At 40.9% G+C, this 19,308-nt stretch overlaps 1 protein-coding gene across 1 annotated transcript in view; it reads right to left on the bottom strand.

The window, feature by feature from the left end:
* Positions 1-19,308, bottom strand: part of agbl4 (AGBL carboxypeptidase 4) — a 258,636-nt gene that overhangs the window by 227,476 nt on the left and 11,852 nt on the right. Inside the window, exon 3 of the mRNA XM_051376359.1 lies at positions 9,979-10,103. Coding sequence (XP_051232319.1) covers positions 9,979-10,103 — 125 coding nt within the window. The remainder of the gene's footprint in view (positions 1-9,978; positions 10,104-19,308) is intronic.

The following is a 19,308-nucleotide window of genomic DNA, read 5'->3' as shown; positions in this document are numbered from 1 at the left end:
AAATGAAAGCTGAAGCTCTGATCTTTTCATTGATGTGGTGTGTCAGTCACCATACAGTATGTTGGAATGAATCCTAAAGCCTGTAGCCTAAACGGTCGGCACTGTGATGCTACAGCGACGCCACAGACATACCAATCACAGGTGACTTTCAGACGAACACTGCCAGCAAATGGGAACTGCAGACTGTATTCTCTATTTATTGAAGAGGCGTATTAACCACAGGCTATTGCAAAGATAGCTCATATAACACTGTGAAGATTTAGAAGCAATGCTCGCTATTTATCAATAGCAATAAATCAAAGAGAATTTCACCAGTTTAATGGCTGTTTCTTTCTCACTTCCACAGTGTATTTGTGTAACAATAATACTTGCTACCACTTACCTTATCTAAACTCACTCTTTATTTGTTTTCTCCAGGTACATTTTGGCCCTCGTTTTTAAATGTTAGTGGTAGTTTTGCAACTTAGCAAGAAATAAGTTGTTGCTCTTAGCAATCACACACACTTCTGAAAATGTTATGTAGTGATAGATAGATAGATAGATAGATAGATAGATAGATAGATAGATAGATAGATAGATAGATAGATAGATAGATAGATAGATAGATAGATAGATAGATAGATAGTCAAATGCACTACATTGCAGGCATTCTCATCAGATGGTGCATATTAGAATAGTAGCTCGTCAGCAGCCTCCCAAAACAATAAAACAGCAGTCGACAGACAGCTTAGCCCATCAGCACACTGTTAAATTACAACCATCAGCACCCCCCTCCCCCCCTCTGGATCTAAACTCTCATCTCTAGCACCAGGAGAACAATCTGCAGAGTAATTAGCCTCCACCAACAGACAGTTACAGAGAGAAGGAGGACGTTTGGCTTGATTAAATTATTAAACCACACAAACAAAAAACAAAAGCAGCATCAAAGAGGCACTGCGGCTCTCCTTCAAAGCTCCTCGCTGTTCCCTAAATACAGAATACAAAGAACGTGTTCTCCCAAGCCACTAGTTGGCATAATTAGCTAAATGTGCGCATTTGAGTGTGTGTTTGCGTGTGTGTGTGCGCTGTGATTGGACCCATTCCTCCAACTGCTATCTAAAATAACCAAGTGGTTAACGACAACATGATGCCAGGGAGCTCCCCCCCACCACCACCACCACCACTAACTTACACACACATCACCCACGTCTACACACATACACATTAAACAATACTCTAATTACAACATTTATAACTCCCCCTTGCCTCCTGCATCTCTCCAACCCCCAACCCACAAATCTGTGAATCTGGAATTGAATTTAGCCCAAGTTGAGGGCTGCGCTGGCATGAAAAGACTATTTGATTAGAACGGCAGTTGTTTCATTTGTGGTGCAGCAGATTGCAGAGCCTCTCTATCCGGTGTGCAATCTGTATTCATTACTCGGTGTAAAAGGATGATCCATGTCCTGACACCAGGCTCATCATTTCATGCAGATGCACAGCCGCTCCACAAGGCCCTCACCAAGCCACCATACCATGCCTCCCTCTGAAACCTTAGCAAATACTCTTCTCTTTTCCCCCCTGCTTACCACTTTTTCCCTCTTTGGCTCTTCTTTTCCCCTTTCCTCAACGCTAGAATGTTATCCTTGTTTCTCTGATGACTTTTTGGCCTGAGATGAGTGCTGTGACAAATGCACCAGTGGTTGGCAGGTTACGTGTTCATAAACACACGCGCACACACACACACACACACACACACACACACACACACACATAAAATGAGGTCAAACTAAAGATTGCAAGCATGTTACAAATTGCCATTTATCAACATTAATCAGCAATATTCAATTTATAAAATTGTGGAAAATATTTAGAACATGATCAATTTACCTGTATTGCAGGTAAAATAAATGTTTCCATATACTAACATCATCCTCTTTCAAACAGATCTGTCAAAAGAACAGTTTATAGTACCTCACTCCTATTTTCTTTCTTCCCCTCTCTCTCTTCCTTCCTTCTTTTCTGCCTGCATTCACTGCCCTCTCTTTTTATTCCATGCTGTGGCATGCAACCCTGCTCTCTCTATTCAAGGACTGCAAAAGGCCTGCTGGCCCCCTGCCACCACCACACTCCAAGTCAAAACTATCAAAAGACACACTGTATGAATTCGTTCCATGATTTGCAGTTTTTTTTTTTTTTTTTAACATTTGTGAAATAGTGTTTGTGCTTGTGTGTGTGTACTGTTGGAGGTTTTCATTCAGCCACATGCTGTAAAGTGCAGTTTTATACCAGTGAAGTGGTATTTTTTCTTTTTTTCTTTTTGGTTGCCTATATTTGGTAGTAGCAGCTGTAGAGAGACAGGAAAAAGGAAGGGGGGGACTCATATACAGCAACAGGCCGCAGGCTGGAATAGAACCGAGGCCACTGCGGACCCAGGAGGACCCAGCCTCTGAATATGGGGCACGCACTCCACCAAGTAGCTAACAGGCACCCCAAGTTTAGTGTATTTTTTTTCTTTCCCCTCACTTGAGACCTAAAAGAATGTCATGGATTGCAGGGGCATGGCAGATTTACAAATCATAAAACAAGCTAAACAAAAAACAATCTGCCCTAGACATATTTATAATAGATTATATTTTGGTTTCTCTTTCTGCCCCAAGGTGTGATATGCACCTGCAGCCATGAAAATACCAAAAGTTTGCCAACACTCTCTTGTTCACTTGACTGCTCTTTGCACTCTGCGCCTTGATTCGCGAAATGAGTGCCTAGAGTCCACTTAAGCAGCATCTCACTCTGCCATACTGCTGGGCTCCGAATGGATGGACCGCTGATGACTCTCCTGATGGTCACACACACCAACCCATCCAGAAATGTTCCCATGCCAAACATGTCACAAATTACAAGCTGTTTCATGACATATTAAAACGTAACATAGGAGGTCCCCAAATGTCATATGCTGACTTAACTATACACGTCTTTAAAAAGAAGAAGAAAGCACTGTAAGAGACAATTGTGACAGATCAAAAGGAAAAACTGTAGGCATACAGTTTGTATTTTTAACCCTACAAGTCCCTGGAAACTGTGAGCTGAGTCTCTGCTGTTTGAATAAAGTGAATCCAAATGTGTAGTAAAAAGTGTGTCTGCTTTATTTCAAAACATGCCCTTAAGCTCCGTGCCTCCTTTTTAAAGTGAATCAAGCCAAAAATAAGGCAATGAATTTTGATAAGGAACCTTGCGTCAGCAGAGATAACCCAGGGAAAACTCATTTTGCTATCAGGGAGACGATTTGAAAATTCATTCTGTGCTGTTGTCATATCCTTTTGTCCATGTCATTATGAAGTGATCTGGGGAGCATCAGCTTTGACAATAAGGAATGATGCCTCAGTTCGCCTTAACAGAACAAGGTCACTTCTGATACCCTACGCTCCCTGACACAACTGTCTGATGTCTTGTATGTCTTTCAAAACCACACAAGTCGTTCCACAACTTCTTTCTGGGGTTTGAAACTAGGATCCTAAACTTTCTGGGCCTATGTAGTGTGTTTGAAGTGAAATAATCCCTTTGGCAGAGTCACACAGAAGCCAATGTCTCTCGTTTGGAGGCTGTAGAGAGGGGAAGCTTAAAAAATGAACTTCCAAAGAAGAAGAAGACCACAAGCAAAGGATACATGCCTATCTACCTTGTGCCATATGCTGCAGAGGCAGAAGGAGAAAGAAAAGCCCATGCAAAAGACTAAAAATTACATGGCCAGCCTGTGTGTGGAGTCTTTTAGACCGACAGGGCAAGGAGACAAGCAGACCTGTTGACAAGCATGTAAGTGAGTTTGTGTGTGTGAGTTTGACAGGGTGCATCTTCTTTGTAAGTGTGCATGAGCCCTTGCCTGTGTATGATGTTGACAGTATGGTTGGACCTGATAAAAGTGCCTATGGCTGCATAGGAGTCTAATCCTAGAGCTATATATCCAGCAAGCCCTCCCACAGGCAGACCCAACGTGGTCCTGCCACAAGAAACTGCCACCAACCAGCTGTCTGCAGTGCACGCTTGTGGCCACGCTATGCCAGCAATGATTAGCCTGTGGTCATCCAATAGTGCTCACTAGAGACCTGCCTGTCCTCTCCTCCTTCCGTCACCGCTGAAGGACATCACAATGCAGACATGACGGTGGAGAGATGCAAGAAGCACACAGGGAAGGAAGGATGAAGCAGAGGTGGAATAGACAAAAGGGAGAAGAGTGTCCCTACACACTTCTGCAAACCTGAGAAAACCGGGAGGAGTTCAATGTGTTGATCTGCACAGACATGGCCGAGACAGGCCCTAGACACGAGAACATTGTCCAGAGCTCATGAAGCAGTGAGCTTAGATAAGAACCTCTATTATACAGGTTGGCATTGATGTTACACACCACAACTAGCAGCTGATTTCCCAGAACTGCTGGCAACCTGTTTTATTTAGGACTGGAGGGAAATGTATTGCTTACATGAACTAGTCATTTATCGTAAATACACCACTGCCCTTCCTCCTCCTCCTAAACCCCCTCTTACTGCTTCTGTTTCTTCTGCATGGGAAAAAAAAAATCAATGTGCATCACATCCATTACCCTGCTCTTGCACTCCTATCTCTCTGTCTTTCTCTCTATCTCTCACTCATTCTCCTTTACTTAATTTTTTTCTCTCTGCTTTGGCACAAGACATCAGAATATTAATGATGTATCTTTCAAACTGATAAGTAAATTACACATTTAGAAAATGACACATTGTAGAGGATGTTTTAAACCCAATTAGGCGTTATGACACGTGATATCTGAGATATAATATTGTCCTCATTTATAGAGCTGGTTCAAGCCCAATCACAAAAACAGTAGCTGCATCAAAGTAGAACTAAGACATGATCTATAATGGTTCTGTGATAGTTTTAACATCATATTTAATGTTTAACTTAATGTGCCGTCCAACTTATCCCCCACGACAAATTGCATAACATCCCTGCTGATGAATTTAAATAGGTGAGCATTGTCTGAAACAGTAAAATGATGATGGCTCTTCTGGGATTCTAGGTAACACATGGCCTATTCTGCTTCAGTTCGTCCTCTTTCCTGATTATGGAGAGTAACCGCCCTGTACTGTGCTTTCCCTGGACAAGTGAGGCTTACAAATCACCCCTGCAGCAGTCGGAGGAGTTGAAGGCGCTCGGCGCAAGGTTTTACTGCCTGTCTTCTATGAATGGCTCCCTGAAGGCTCCTATGATAATAGCTCACAGCCGTGCCCTTCACGGAGCCTGACATCAAGCACACCCCTACAGCAGAATGGAATGGCATATCAACTTACCCAATGGGGTGTCATATCAACTCATCCACTGGTTTCTGGTCATAACATAGGCAGAAGACAAAATGAAATAGTGGTAGCTGGAACTTCCATGTCAAGTTGAAATTCACTTGGTTTGGACATAGTACGCAAAACTTTTCTAAAGGTCCCACATTATTGAGTTCTTGTAATTTTGTTCAAAGTGAACAAGATAGTATAACATTTTTCCAGCCCTCCAAAATACACTGTGCGGCACAAAATGTGAGTTAGTACATGAATGATGACTAATTTAGGTTTGTTTACATTAACTCCATCTTTGTAGGATAACCAAGATAGATAGATCAGATAATGTATTTATGTTTCCAAAAGGCAAGTTTAGCAGCTACAATGATGAAAAAGTGCACCTACAAATATGACTGAAGCATATTGCTAAATATGACTCCACAACAAATAATTTTCATCCCTGCAGATCAGTAACATACAATACTGTAACAGAATCCTTACAGTATTAACCTTCCTTAGCTAAATGTTATATTGCATGCTAATATGTATACCATGTTTACCATTTTAGTGTAGCATATTAGCAGGCTTACATTTGTAAACACAACAGTACACAACAGTACAGCTAAGGCTAATGGGAAAATTAAGTTTTGACCTGATGATAGAGCGGAATGAGGAATCCAATAGTAGTAAACTGTTAATGTATATGCCTAAAACTGATATATGAGAAAGGGTCTTGTCTGTTGCTAATTAGGGATGTTCCTGGTGACTTATTTTGCTGTTGATTGAATAGAAATTTAAATATAAAAGTAAAGAAATGGCTCAGAAAACAGTCAAAATTGAGCACAATTCTCCATAGACTCCATAAACACACAAAGTGCACACACAGCCAGGCTTCAGAAGTTACTCTGTTAGATATATCCTGTATGCATTTGATGTGCTGACAGTTTGTTACATTGTCTGCATTTAAATGTCAATAACTGGGACACTACAGAAATGGGCAACATATGGACAATAACGTTCTGCCGGACCATAGTGTGAATGATAAGGAAGAAAATTAAGATGCTGTTCATGGTATTGGACGAAGAGAGATGTCTGCTTGATCGTTGTGGAATAACTCGCTACATGATATGTTTTTAATTTTATTTTACATTTTTTTCACTGCTGTCTGGATTAACTTTTTGATGTGAACAACAAAACGTTGATGACATGGCATCTGTGATGATGTGAAGTTACAGAGGATAATGTTACAGCTTTGAGGGAGCAGGGAACTAACTAAAGTAGCTAACCAAACATTGTTTGTCAGTCATACAGCAAAGCTGACAGAAGTTTTATAATGTGATTGCTAGTTTGTCAGTGCTTAATGTCATCGTAAATTACTATACTCTGGGTATTTTCTTTTCAACACGAGTCCCACCATCCTCTTTCCCCTGAATTGTACCATCTCAAACTGATTTGTTGTGAGGTTGGATGGGTAGAGAGTGAAATTGGCTGCTAGAATCCCAAAGCAAACCACAGTAACAGAATGTTAGGACTGTAACTTCTGAAGTGGGACAAAGATGCCTCTTAAAACCAGCAGTAGCATTAGTACAAGGACAAGGGGCAGCCGTCTGCTGAGGCTGTACCACCGGTTATAGTGGTGGGTGGTTGTGTAAAGACGCCATTGACCAGCATTGTACATTAATAAAATATAATAATTAGTTTAACCGACTACTAGTATAGTAGTAATATGGGGTCTGTCCAAGTTTCTGCCTCTTAAAAGGAAGTTTTTCCTTACCACTGTCGCCAAGTGATTGGTCACGGTGGGAACTGTTGGGTCTTTATAAGAAGTAAGGTCTAGACCTACTCTATTTGAAAAGTGTCATGAGATAACTTTTGTTGGCGCTATATAAATAAAATGTTATTGAATTTAATTGAATTGGTGTTTCTGGTGTCAATTAGCGAGATTAACAAGTTTCTTAAGTAACTTATGTAAGTAAGTTATCGTATGATCAGTATAATTAAGTAAAATACAGACTGTGCACACCTACTATACAAAACACAGACATTGTGGATGGGTGTACTTTCATGCTAAAAAGACACCAAAATTACACTTAGCCACCAGACCTTTGTCTTTCCTGTGGCCAAGTAGAAACTCAGACCAATTATCCTGTAGTAAGTACTTTTTGCAAGACATTTTCCTCAAGAAAATATGCAAAACTAAGCAAAACCTCAAACAGAGTCACACAGGCCCGGTCATTGCAACCAATGTAACCAGAATTGGTCTGGGCTTTTTGAGGTAAGTGAGAGGTTCGAAAAACACAAAAAAAGAAAGGACATACAAAAAAGAGACATTCATCCATCCAGCCATCCATCATAACCGGTACTACGGTGAAGCCAATTTCCACAAAGCTGCTAAGCTGATTGAGGCAGACCAAATCTGTTTCACCAGCTTACATTCCTTCAAAATGGCCATCTCACTTCCAATATCACGGGCTTTTACTGTTCCCCATTCCCCTGGCTCAGGCTGAGAGTTAGCACGGCTTAGCTGGATGAAACACTCCAACAGCCCAGTTCTCCCCTGGAACCCACTGATATCTCTATAGCACAGCCTCTCCCCACATAGCTACACTTAGTTGGTTTATTTACTCATACTATTATTCTTTGCCTGTTTAATTCCTCTCCTTCAAATCATAACAATATTACAATCATTAGTATGCAAACTAAAGATTTATGTGAATTCTGACAATTCTAGGCACAGAGACACAATCTAATCACAGCGTTTGTATACAAACACACACACACACACACACACACACACACACACACACACACACACACACACACACACACACACACCTTGGCAAAATGCACAGGCAGCACTTAACCACAACACCTTCTACTGGAGTAGATTAAATTCACACAAGGCCTCTTTGAAGAAGGAAATTGGACAGATAAGAAACAGATTTCTATGAAAGAAGCTTGTGAGGGGGTCTATAGAGAGAGAGCCTGGAAGTGTGCAATGGAAATGGTTGCTCACCTTTTTTTTGTCACCTGTAAGCTTCCTCTTGCATGTGCCTCTATACATATTGGGTTACATGATATTTATCAATCTTTTGCTGTTTATTGTGTCATATTCCCCTGCCCAGTCACTTTTTCTCTGTCTCTCTCTCACACTTTCTCTGTCATTTTGCCACAACAGCAAATATCCTGTTGGCCCAGGCTGCAGGCTGCTGGTGCTGGTCTATCTGGCCCAGGGATCGATCCGACTCCAAACCGAGGCCTCCCATTCATCTCAGAGCCATAAAATGTGATTAGTGCTGACTACAGCACTGCAGGGAGATGGACTGATAGGCCTGATAGCCTCAGATAGGCTGTGCTGGACACTCTACAGGAAGACAACAGCAACAGCATGCTGTGGTTCTATCCTCTGCATTTTCTGCCTTTTTTCTCCTTTTTCCTTTTTCCCCCTCACCCATGATTTGATTTTTTCCTCACTCTCATCTTTGTCAATCTTTTTCTCCCTCCCTCTTTCTATCTTACACCCTCTGTCATTATATTTGGATGTCTTCCAACTGTCTCTCTCCAAACTTTAACTCTCTTTTTTTTGTTTGCTTCATATCTAAGCATGACAAATTACATAGCAGCAGTCAAACTTAACTGCCAGTATTGTCAGTTTTACCCTTTTCCTATCCTGCAAAGTTATATTTAAATGATAGAACAGGCTTCCATCCCCCTAAAGCCACACTCGCTGTACCCACATACAAGGTATCTCTGTGGCATGTGACCACCTCTGTCAGCCAATCATGGAGCTCAGAGCTTGCCAGTGGCAGAAACAAGCTGAGAGGCTGTGACAAGAAGTAAGATAGGACATAGAAGAATGCCTCAATTCTAAGGGAGAAACAACTTTGGTACTGTTATGGGTACACATTTCTAATACACTCAGATGTGTTAGAGGGCATTCAGGGGAATTTCAAGGGAGGCATTATGACAATTTGTATGAGTATGACTCTTGACTACTTAACATAATGAAACCGTATCATACCTAAACATCATTATTACATCTTTTTACCTGACACTGCTCCTGAACAACAATGTTCTGAGGGAAACACATGGTCTTATTTCATCCTTCTCCAAATAAGTATCTTTAAATTGGCTTAATTTATCATTATTAACTTCAAGGAGGCCAATGTTAGAATTTGTAAAGAATTAAGTATTCATTTTATTATAAACTGTTTTATTTATAATTTTGTGAAGGTAGCACATTCACATACATTAATAGGACTGCCTTTAATGCTAGGTCACTGAAAGCCCTTTATAACTTGTGATTTAAAACTTAACTTGTACATACTATTTTTATTAAATGACATCAGTATGGCATTGGCATAAAGACTCTATTTCCTTATACAGTACTCTACCACTTTAAATGTACCCTTATCCAGAGGTAAAGTGGAGAAGACTTACATATATGCAGGATTTGCTTGTTGTAGCTATAAATGCATGTGGAAACACACCCTTCAGAAAGACCACACCCACGGCAGAAGGAAAGGGCTTGGGAGTCCTGGCATTAACAGAACATTCCTGCAGTACTGGTGTGAGGATAAACTGCTCTTAGTACCATTTGATTGCTCTAATTTAGCACCCATAAAGGAGCAGTCTGAGTGTGTATCTACCACTCCTCACGATTAATGGTAAGAATGTAAAATGATAGCATGCTGACCTGTGTCTCACGGACGTTCTCCACTGTGAAGTTGAACCAGACTCTGAAGCGGGGGTTGCAGGTGTCAGGCCGGATGAAGAGGTCAAACTCAAACTCACTGATGTAGTCAACACGCCCAAGGTTCCCTGCAGAGGCAGTGAAACAGCTTACGTTAGCATTAAGTAGAAGTGAGCAGTCCACAACACACAATTACAGTGGATCATTTCTTCTGTATTCGTTATAGCACACAATCAATGGACTCAAAGCATTACAGACAGACAGGCAAGACAAAATAATGCTATAACACAACACTGCATCACTTCAAACTGAGGCTTTCAAAGACATATGTGTTAAATCAATAAGTCAACGTCAAGTGTCTACTAATAGTGCTTCACTGTTATAGTGGACTCCAGCCTGGTTTATCATTGTATGTATCTTCCCAGTCCCTCAAACCACAACTATGCGCACAGAGAGCAGTTAGTATGAGGATCAGAAAGACAAACAGCAGGGTGGTTCCAGCCATCCATATCTTACACAAAATATAGTAACTACAGCAAAAAGATCCAGATGATCAGTGGAAGTATAATTAATCCAATGGGAACTATTTCCCCGCATCCAATTCTCATAGCTGTCTATAAGATGACTGGGTAGTAGATGATGACATGACAAGCATTCTAAATATAGACCATGTCTGAATCTTCTGAACGTATATATCCACACACATGTAGTGGAGACTCTTATGATGGCACAAATTAGTGAACTTCAAAGCGAAGAGAGTGTGTTAGCCTTTCTTGTGGGAGCTGCACGGAAAACGTACGAACTGACAGCTTCTTTCAACTGAATGCTGTGCTTGACCCAAAACGCAAGACAGGTCAACTCTGTCATTTTAAATGGTAAACTGAGATGTTGCATTAACCAGCAGCTGTTCAAGAGTTGAGTTCACTGGCAAACTAGGCGGACCACAATGTCCCTCACAACTCTACATCAGGGTACTGTTGACCACCTGTTGGTAAGTAGCACCAAAGCAGCAGCACGCACACACAGACACAGCTGATTATGGACAGATGGGCTAACTACCACACTGTCAAAGTAGATCCCTCTCCTTCTGCCATCGGACAGAGCTAATCCACTAGTCAGCTTGCAGCGCGCGCACACACACACACACACACACACACACACACACACAAAACACACTTTGCTCTGCTCCACTGAAGCTACCCACTGAAGTGCTATCATTAGTTTATATAGGACTGCAGAAAACTACAAGGTGCTTTGAAACATAAACAAGACGAGTATTTCAGTTTAAAGTTTTATATTCATAGTGGTATTTTCAACATTTTCAACATGGCATGCAACAGAAACACCCAGGCAGCAAGAAAGAAATTGCAAGATGTAATGTATTGTGTAACAATGAGCTGATGACTGATCAATATTTACATTTGAAGCCAATCCACCAACAGCTCCCGCAGCTAGCAGACTAATGGTGAGTGGCATCTCATTCCAGCACACTGGTGCCTGGAAAAAAAAAATCCCTCTCTGCAGACCGCTACTCTGACTGATTAGGGAGTGGCTGAGCTGTGCTGAAATGTATAACTTGTACTTCATCTAGTCATTCATCTAGACTCTGCTAATTCTACATTCAAGGCACAACATATGAAAGAAAAGAAAAGTTTGACAGACAATAAAAGGAAGGCAGAGAGGTGTGAGAGAGAGACAAAAAGACTATATGTTGATGAATAAACTTTATTTTGTAACTTTAATTATATGTGCTGAGGACGGGTTAAGCATGTTGGTCTTTTTCTCTGTACATGTGTGCATGTCAGGAAAAACATGTGAGAAAAAGCTCTCTTGTGAAAATAATTGTACAATAAAACCACATACTGCCAACCTACCCATTTATTATCTCTTACATGTGGTGGGCACATTTCAATTAGCACCTCTGAGCCACTCTAGAGCTCTACATGTGGAAAAGCCTACAGATTTTCTTTTTCCTGACAGATCTTTTAAACTGTAATGTGTATTTATCACTTCTTTTGCCATATTTTCTGTGGAGTTTACAGACACTTTCTCCAAAGAGATGTGAGGCATCACTTCTGAAGTATTTATGATCCATAATTCTGTTAGAGCTTGATCAGTTTTAACTCATGATGCACTTAGCCATGACAATAATGAACCGCAATATCTTGATATGAGAACTTTCATATTATCACAAAGAAAGAGATGACTGAATTGATGACCAGGTTACTGTCTAGCCCTAGTTTGTTTTGCACAGTGGTTGGCTAGCTCAAAAGGTGGCAGTCAGGCAGGCAGGCAGGCAGGCAGGCAGGGACTAGCTTTTTTGCTGGTTGGCAATGTAATTCCAAGCCATTGAAAGCAGATAAAGCCAAGAGCAGGCGGAGGGTTGAACCAAAACCCAGCTGCAGCTAGCAAGCACTGACAAAGAGAGGAGATAGACAGCGTAGCAGCACCTGTTCCAGACAGATGTGTCATCGAATCGATCATCTCTCATACCAACATCACAGCTATTCACAGAGCTGACACCGCCAAATACAGCCTATTAGACCAAGTTGATAATGGCCGCCAAAGGTCATCTCTCCAATCAGAGTCTTAATAACGCTATTCAGTGATGAAACCACAACCATTCTCTGAAGGCACTTTCATTATTTATATAGTTTTTCTTTTTCTTGTGTTTCTTTTTTCATTTTTCTCTTTTTTACGATTTGAAGTAAGTAAATGCTTTCAACCCATTATCAGAAATCAATACATTGATTTGTGAATCTCCACTATGAAAATCACACCATTATAGAACTTCACTACACAGTCAACTAGAAATAAACTGTAAATGATGCTAATCAATCTTTCTCTCTTGCAGTGAAACAAGTAAAACCACTCTAAGCCATTAAGACAAAAAAACATTTGAGAAGTTGCAACACATGCTGTCAGAGACAATACAGAAACAAAAAAGTCATGACTGTAATTTACTATGTTTTCAATGCACTTTCACAAATCAGGAGAATTTCTACAATTACTTTTGATGGAAAGACATCACAAAACATCACAGTAATTACAAAGGAAATCAGAAAAAATCTGCAACGGCTCTGCTAGATGGGTGCACAGCACAATCGGGTGTTATTCATACAATTATGAATGAATTGGGTGTAAATGAATCCAGTATACTGTGTTTTTCTCTTTGTCAACTCACAAGAATTCATCTACAACAGAAGTCTTTGGAGAAAGTGTGATAAAAGAGAAACGACTACAGAGGCTCGGTGTGAGGCCCTCTGGCTACCCGTGGTTGCGATCGCTGAGATGCTGAATACTGATGTGAACGACCATTAGCAAAGAAATTGTCTGTGCGTGCAAGGTGGAGCTATACATTTGAATTCACAATAAACAGATGATATTAATATTTCTTTAGAGAGAATACACAATGACAATTACTGCCCTTTGATATAAGTGGTTACTTTGCTGTTTCATCTTAAATAAACTGGTTAGACAGGTTAGCAAGGCTGAGCAACATTAGCAAAATACCCTCTCACACTCTCCTCAGATTTTGATTGGTACACAACTTCTCCTTTAAGGTCTGCAAATTATTTACAACCAATTTTTAATTCAAAATCTCTCATTCAAATTCCTATACCACATCTCTAATTGACAATCCCAAAGAAACCATTCATACAATCATGATACCAATGTTGCAGGCCAAAGTTCTTTAGAGGAGCCAGAAGATAAAGACCACACTAATATATGTCTGCTTCTGCTTGTGAATACTGCAGCATGGGTGGCAATAGACAGCAGCTATGGGCGGCTGGGTTATTGAGCCTGATGCTTGAAGGCCTGACGTGAGAGATGGCTGCAGCCTCAACGTTAGAATTACATGTTCAGCCCGCGGAGCAGCAGGGATATGACACGCCATTGATCCCCGTTTTAATTTTATGGTGGCTACCTCCAGATTTAAACGCTTTGGTAGGCTGGTAGCCTGACCCTTTTAATCAATCCCATATCATTTAGTATTTAACTAACATAAATGGCCAAATGATTTTTTCTGAAATGCCCTCTGAAAGCATTAAAGATAAACTAGTGAAAGCAATGATAAGTTATGTTGAGTCTGTATGATGTTGAGAAGCGATGCACAGTATATCAGATTTGTTGAGAATGATTTTTAGTTCTTTATGGAACAGACAGACTGTATTAGTGTAAGTGAAGCTAATGAACTACAGACTGAAAGAAGATGAGAAAGAGGGAAAAAGACACAATTTCTAGTCCTTGAGATCTCTTGCATAATTCCTCTTGAGTATCATCACTCTCCATATTCTTCTTCAGTGGTGTCTTGGCATGTTATGTTGAATATCAATCTTTGTCCTTGAGGGAAAACTAGCACAGCGTTTAGACATTAACAAATTGGTTTTCAACGAACAGCTTAGCCCTGCTGGTGCAGCCCAACAAAACACAATTGCTGGTTCTGAACAAGATTTTACACATGGCAGCCTCTCCTTGAGGAAAACCCCGAACAAAACCCTCTGTTTCTCTCTGTCTTTGTCTGTCTTTCTCCGATTCTTCTGCACGTCTCTCTCACACACCCGTGAAAACAAATGAGAACATAGCAAAAGGCAAAATATTTTTCAAGAAAAGTGTAAATCATATAACCCCACATGTTTCTGCTGAAAACAAAAGTGTCTGTAAAATGGGGATGAAACCTGCATCATTACACAGGGCCATAAGCAAGTAAACAGGGTGCAAACATGAGGTGGCCAAGTGGACGGTCAGTCTTTCACACACTGGCTCACAGACTGTGTGTTTGTATATAATGTGTGTGTGTGTGTGTGTGTGTGTGTGTGTGTGTGTGTGTGTGTGTGTGTGTGTGTGTGAGAGAGAGAGAGAGAAAGAGTGAGGAGAGAGGAGAGAGAGAGAGAGAGAGAGAGAGAGAGAGAGAGAGAGAGAGAGAGAGAGAGAGCTGGAGAGGGAGCAGAAGAACCTGGCTAATGTAATCCCATTATGGAGGTACAAGAGGGAGCAGTCACAGTGCTCAGCCCACACAATGGGCCGGTCTGCAGCCTGTAGCTATCCACTGGATGGATGGTTTCTGCCATGCAGATGGATCATCGTACAGCAGCGGCAGGCCAGCCCGCCTCAGGCCTGAGGTGGAACTCACTCACACAACCAGCCATTAGAATGGTAATAGGCAGTTGTTTCAAAATGAAATAGACTGTGTGGTTACAGTGCTTCCTACTTAGCAGACGTGTGGGCTGTCATGTCCAAAATCTTGCATATTTTCACACATAAGTTTAATTGCATAAATTTGCCATAATATGTATAACCAGGAAAAATACATAAAAAATATTTGGTACAAGAATGAATGTTTCTTACAGCAATTAGTTTTGTTAAACCAAAATTAACAACCCTGACTGCAGATGCCTGCAGTCTAGTCAGTACCGTCCAAAACGATCTCTGGGTATTGCAATTCCAAATTTACAAAAGTTAATACCAAAATTTTAAGATGGCACAGCCCAACCAACCACTCCAATCCACACACACACACCTATGCCTGATAATACATTTAATTTCTTTTGACTGGCATAGGCAAGGCCACAACTGTGTTTAAACACCAGCCTAGAGATTAAAAGAGTGCTGTACTGCTGAGGGAGACCAGCAAGGCACCTTTTTAAACTTATTTTTTGCTGTGTTCCATTTCATTATTGGAAAACACATCAGTTTTCCCCCCGGCTGCTCTGCGGTGTGAGGAGGATTCCTGGACACAGAAGAGGGGGACTGATAAAGATAGAATTGATTCCAGCCAGCAGCAGCGGCAGCCATAGTGAAGGGGTCTCAGTTTAGACCTGCAGCTAAATGTCTGGTTTTTCCTCTGTCTCTCTCTCACTGTCTCTCTCTCCCCCTCATCTAAAGGCAAGTTGTCACCCAGGCAACATCAATCTCCTGCCTCATGACTTCTTAAAGCCTGCCTTCTCCCCTGATGCCTTATCACTTCATCTGCAGGCAAGATTAAAGAGGTCACCTCCAAGTTTCCACAATCTAACTACCTAACAGGTATACTAAACTGTAGTCTATCCTTTAAAGGATGATCTCAGATTTTTTCAAGTCAATCTTTAAGGAATAGCTTGACATTTTGAAAAACACACTTATTGCAGAGAGTTAAATGAGAATATTTATACCATTCTCATAACGTAAATATAAAGCGACGGGCAGCAGCCGGGTAGCCTAGGTTAGCATAAAGATAAAAAACAGGGAAACAGCTACAATGGCCTATCAGGCCCTTTAAAGCTCACTTATTAACTTATTATTAACAATGACTTCCTGGAGTCTGTTGGTTTCCTGGCAACCTCAAGGTGATAAGACATATTTTAATACAATGTTCAAACACATGCATATGTAAGTTGAAAGAGTAATTTCTTCAGTCAAGAGATAGTGCAGTTTGTGTTGCCATTGTGTTTGAATATATAGATTAATTCTGGCATTTGCTAGGCTACTTTAAATTCAACGTGGAACAGATAGGCGATGCAAACATTCAGTAATTGATTTGTTGAAGATCAGTGCCAACAAAGACAAGAAATACCCAAACTTTTTTTGTTGCCCAAAGACATCACCATATGATAAAGCAGGCATAGCACAAGCACTTACTCCAGACTACCAGAAATTAGACCCATCCCCTGGAACGAGAATCAAGGCTCTCAGAGAAACACCAGAGCAACAAACCATTACAACTGTTACTAAGATTTGTATCTTTTAAAAGTATGCTTTGCACTTCACTCAGAAGATGTTCTTTAAAAAAAAAAAAAAAAAAAAAAAAAAACACAGCCTTGGCTGGATGTTCTGTTGTCCACAGAATCGTCTGAATATAAAGACACATTTTCATTTAAATTTAATAACTAAAATAATCTTGTCTGATGTCTTATATAGCCATACACACACACACACACACACACACACACACACACACACACACACAATACGTGCTTGTGTATTTGTAAACATTATGTTGAAATTGTTGTGAAAATAATCTTAATATACAACAAAACCAGGATAAGAGCAGACAATAAGAGGGGACAATAAGGGAAAAAATCATATTGTTATGAGTCCATCTATGCTCCAGTGAGCTCCTCGTTTCAATATAGATGAAGAAAGCTGGGCCCGGGGACAGCAGTGAGATATGCAGGCAGCCCACACATATCTGATGATGCACAGGCCTGCCTGCACATTCTAAAGAGAACACATTTTCTAGCTAGCCTTTATAATTGTATTTTTTTCCGTCCAAAAGGCCCTAGAGCTAAACTGGTATGCTCCATCTGAAGCGGTTGGTGTAGTAATGGGTCATAGTGATGCATTCATACTGGGACTGGCTTAATTGTATTATCAATCTCATCCAGACAGTGCCTTAGCCCCACAGCTCTGGACATGGTACGGTCAGACACTCTGCATTAGTACTGGGGAGTGAACCATGAGGAATTGCAATCTTCACTTTCATCTGTTTCTCAAGCTTAAAACAGTGGGTTGGATTGTTCGATGATGTTTTTATCAGAATTTGGGCGCTTCCATCCCTTAGTTTTTCGCCCTCTCTCTCTGTCACTTTGCTTCTGTCTACCCGTCTGTCTGTCACTCTCCCCCTCTTTCTCTTTATCTTTTGCTTTTGGTGTGTCCTGTGTGTTGGTGGCCACCGAGTAAATACAAGTCTGTTTCAATTTCATGCTATCTTTTAACAAGTTAATTATGTTGAGCCCTACAAAGACTAAGAACGGACAGAGGAGGTGGCGGCACTGGCAGAGGGACAACTGCCCAGGTCGGCTCTTTGTTGTTCTATCTTGTTATGTGTCTATTCTCCAAGCACTCGCCCTCATCTCTTTTCTCCTCTTCTCTATATTCTCTTGGTGTAACTCCCTCCTTCCTTTCCTCTCTTCCTCAGTAGTAATCTTTCCAGCGGCTCCAGTGGTGGAGGAGAGTTTGGAGATAAAAGCGTAGGGAGCTGAGGAGTCCTTGGCAAGCCTAAGGCAAGGAGAAGGTCAACAGGCCTGCTAAGAAGGGCTGTTATCATCTTGGTAACATGTTATCGGAGAGCCCGCAGTAGTGTTTATTTACAGTTATTGCTCCCTCTGGGTGCACACTTCAACGCCTGGGGCTGATTGCTCTGTAATGAGTTCAGGAACACAGGGAGCCGATGCAAGAAAAGAAGAGAAACAAGGGAGGCAAGAAATCACTGGCCAATAACCGATAGGTCAGCAAGAAAAAAAATCAAGGAACAACAGAAAACGGCAGTCGCTGAAAATGCAGGAGAGCCGGACAAGATGAAAGTGTATTCTTCCGACCAAGACAGTTTTTCTTTCCACTGCCTATGTCTTGCCATTCAAAAGCAAACAAATCACCCCAAATGGGACAGCAGTTTCTCAAATGAGGTAAAGCCCAGTTAATCCAGTACAGCAGTAAATGGCTCTTGACCTGCAGTCGGCTGTATCTGTTCTAAGGAAGGCAAGCTGCTCAGACTTAAAACACTTGATTTCCATCTCTAATGTCCAGAATCCCTCTCGTAATTTACTTTGCCACTGGTGCTTTTTCTATATTTATTTGCCCGACCAGTTCAGTATTATGTGTGCTAATCAGATTGGTTCATATTTAACAGGCTGACAGGTGAAGTGACACGAGTGAATCCAGGAGTCAGGAAATCAAGAGAGAGGATGTCTGTAAATCCCAGGGTGGGTTTTTCAACAGTTAGGAGTACTGCAGAGGAAATCTCTCATTGTGGAGCAGCTTTTCAATCTAGGGAATTACCCTAAGTGCTGCTACTGTCAATGCAATGCCAGCTTTTCAGAAAAACAAAAAAAAAATGAAAAAGCAGTACTGAATGCCATTCAAAAGGCTTGGCAGAAGATCAAGGAGTTTTTCAGCAATCATTTTGCCAGGCACTGCACCAAACCATCGTGCAATTAAGAGAAATTAAGATACAGAGCAATAAATATATATATGACAAAGTCACAAAGTACAAATATAAATTCTTCTTCTTTTTTTTCTAGAATATACCATAAAAGCAAATCCACCCTATGACAAGCTAATCCCTTTTTATACCATCGGATATGGGAGATTAAGAGACATAATTTGGTAATTCAATTTAGACATAATTCATCAGAGAAGAAGAGCGCAGGGAGCCTTCTTTGGATGAAGTTTCTCCATCTCAGCAGGAGGTTCCAGATGATGCCAAGTTCATGATGCAGAGATGATAACTGGAATGACTTTGTTTAGAAAGAAAGGATCTAAGCATCTTTGCATTTTAACATCTTGGCATTACGTTGTGGTTAAAGTCATGATAAGAACAGAATGGGACAGTGTCCTCAAGAACCCAAGCACTGG

Source organism: Dicentrarchus labrax, unplaced genomic scaffold (assembly GCF_905237075.1).
Source record: "Dicentrarchus labrax unplaced genomic scaffold, dlabrax2021, whole genome shotgun sequence".
NCBI lineage: Eukaryota > Metazoa > Chordata > Actinopteri > Moronidae > Dicentrarchus > Dicentrarchus labrax.
Note: the sequence above shows the minus strand (reverse complement) of the source record. Positions and strands in the feature narration are given on the sequence as shown.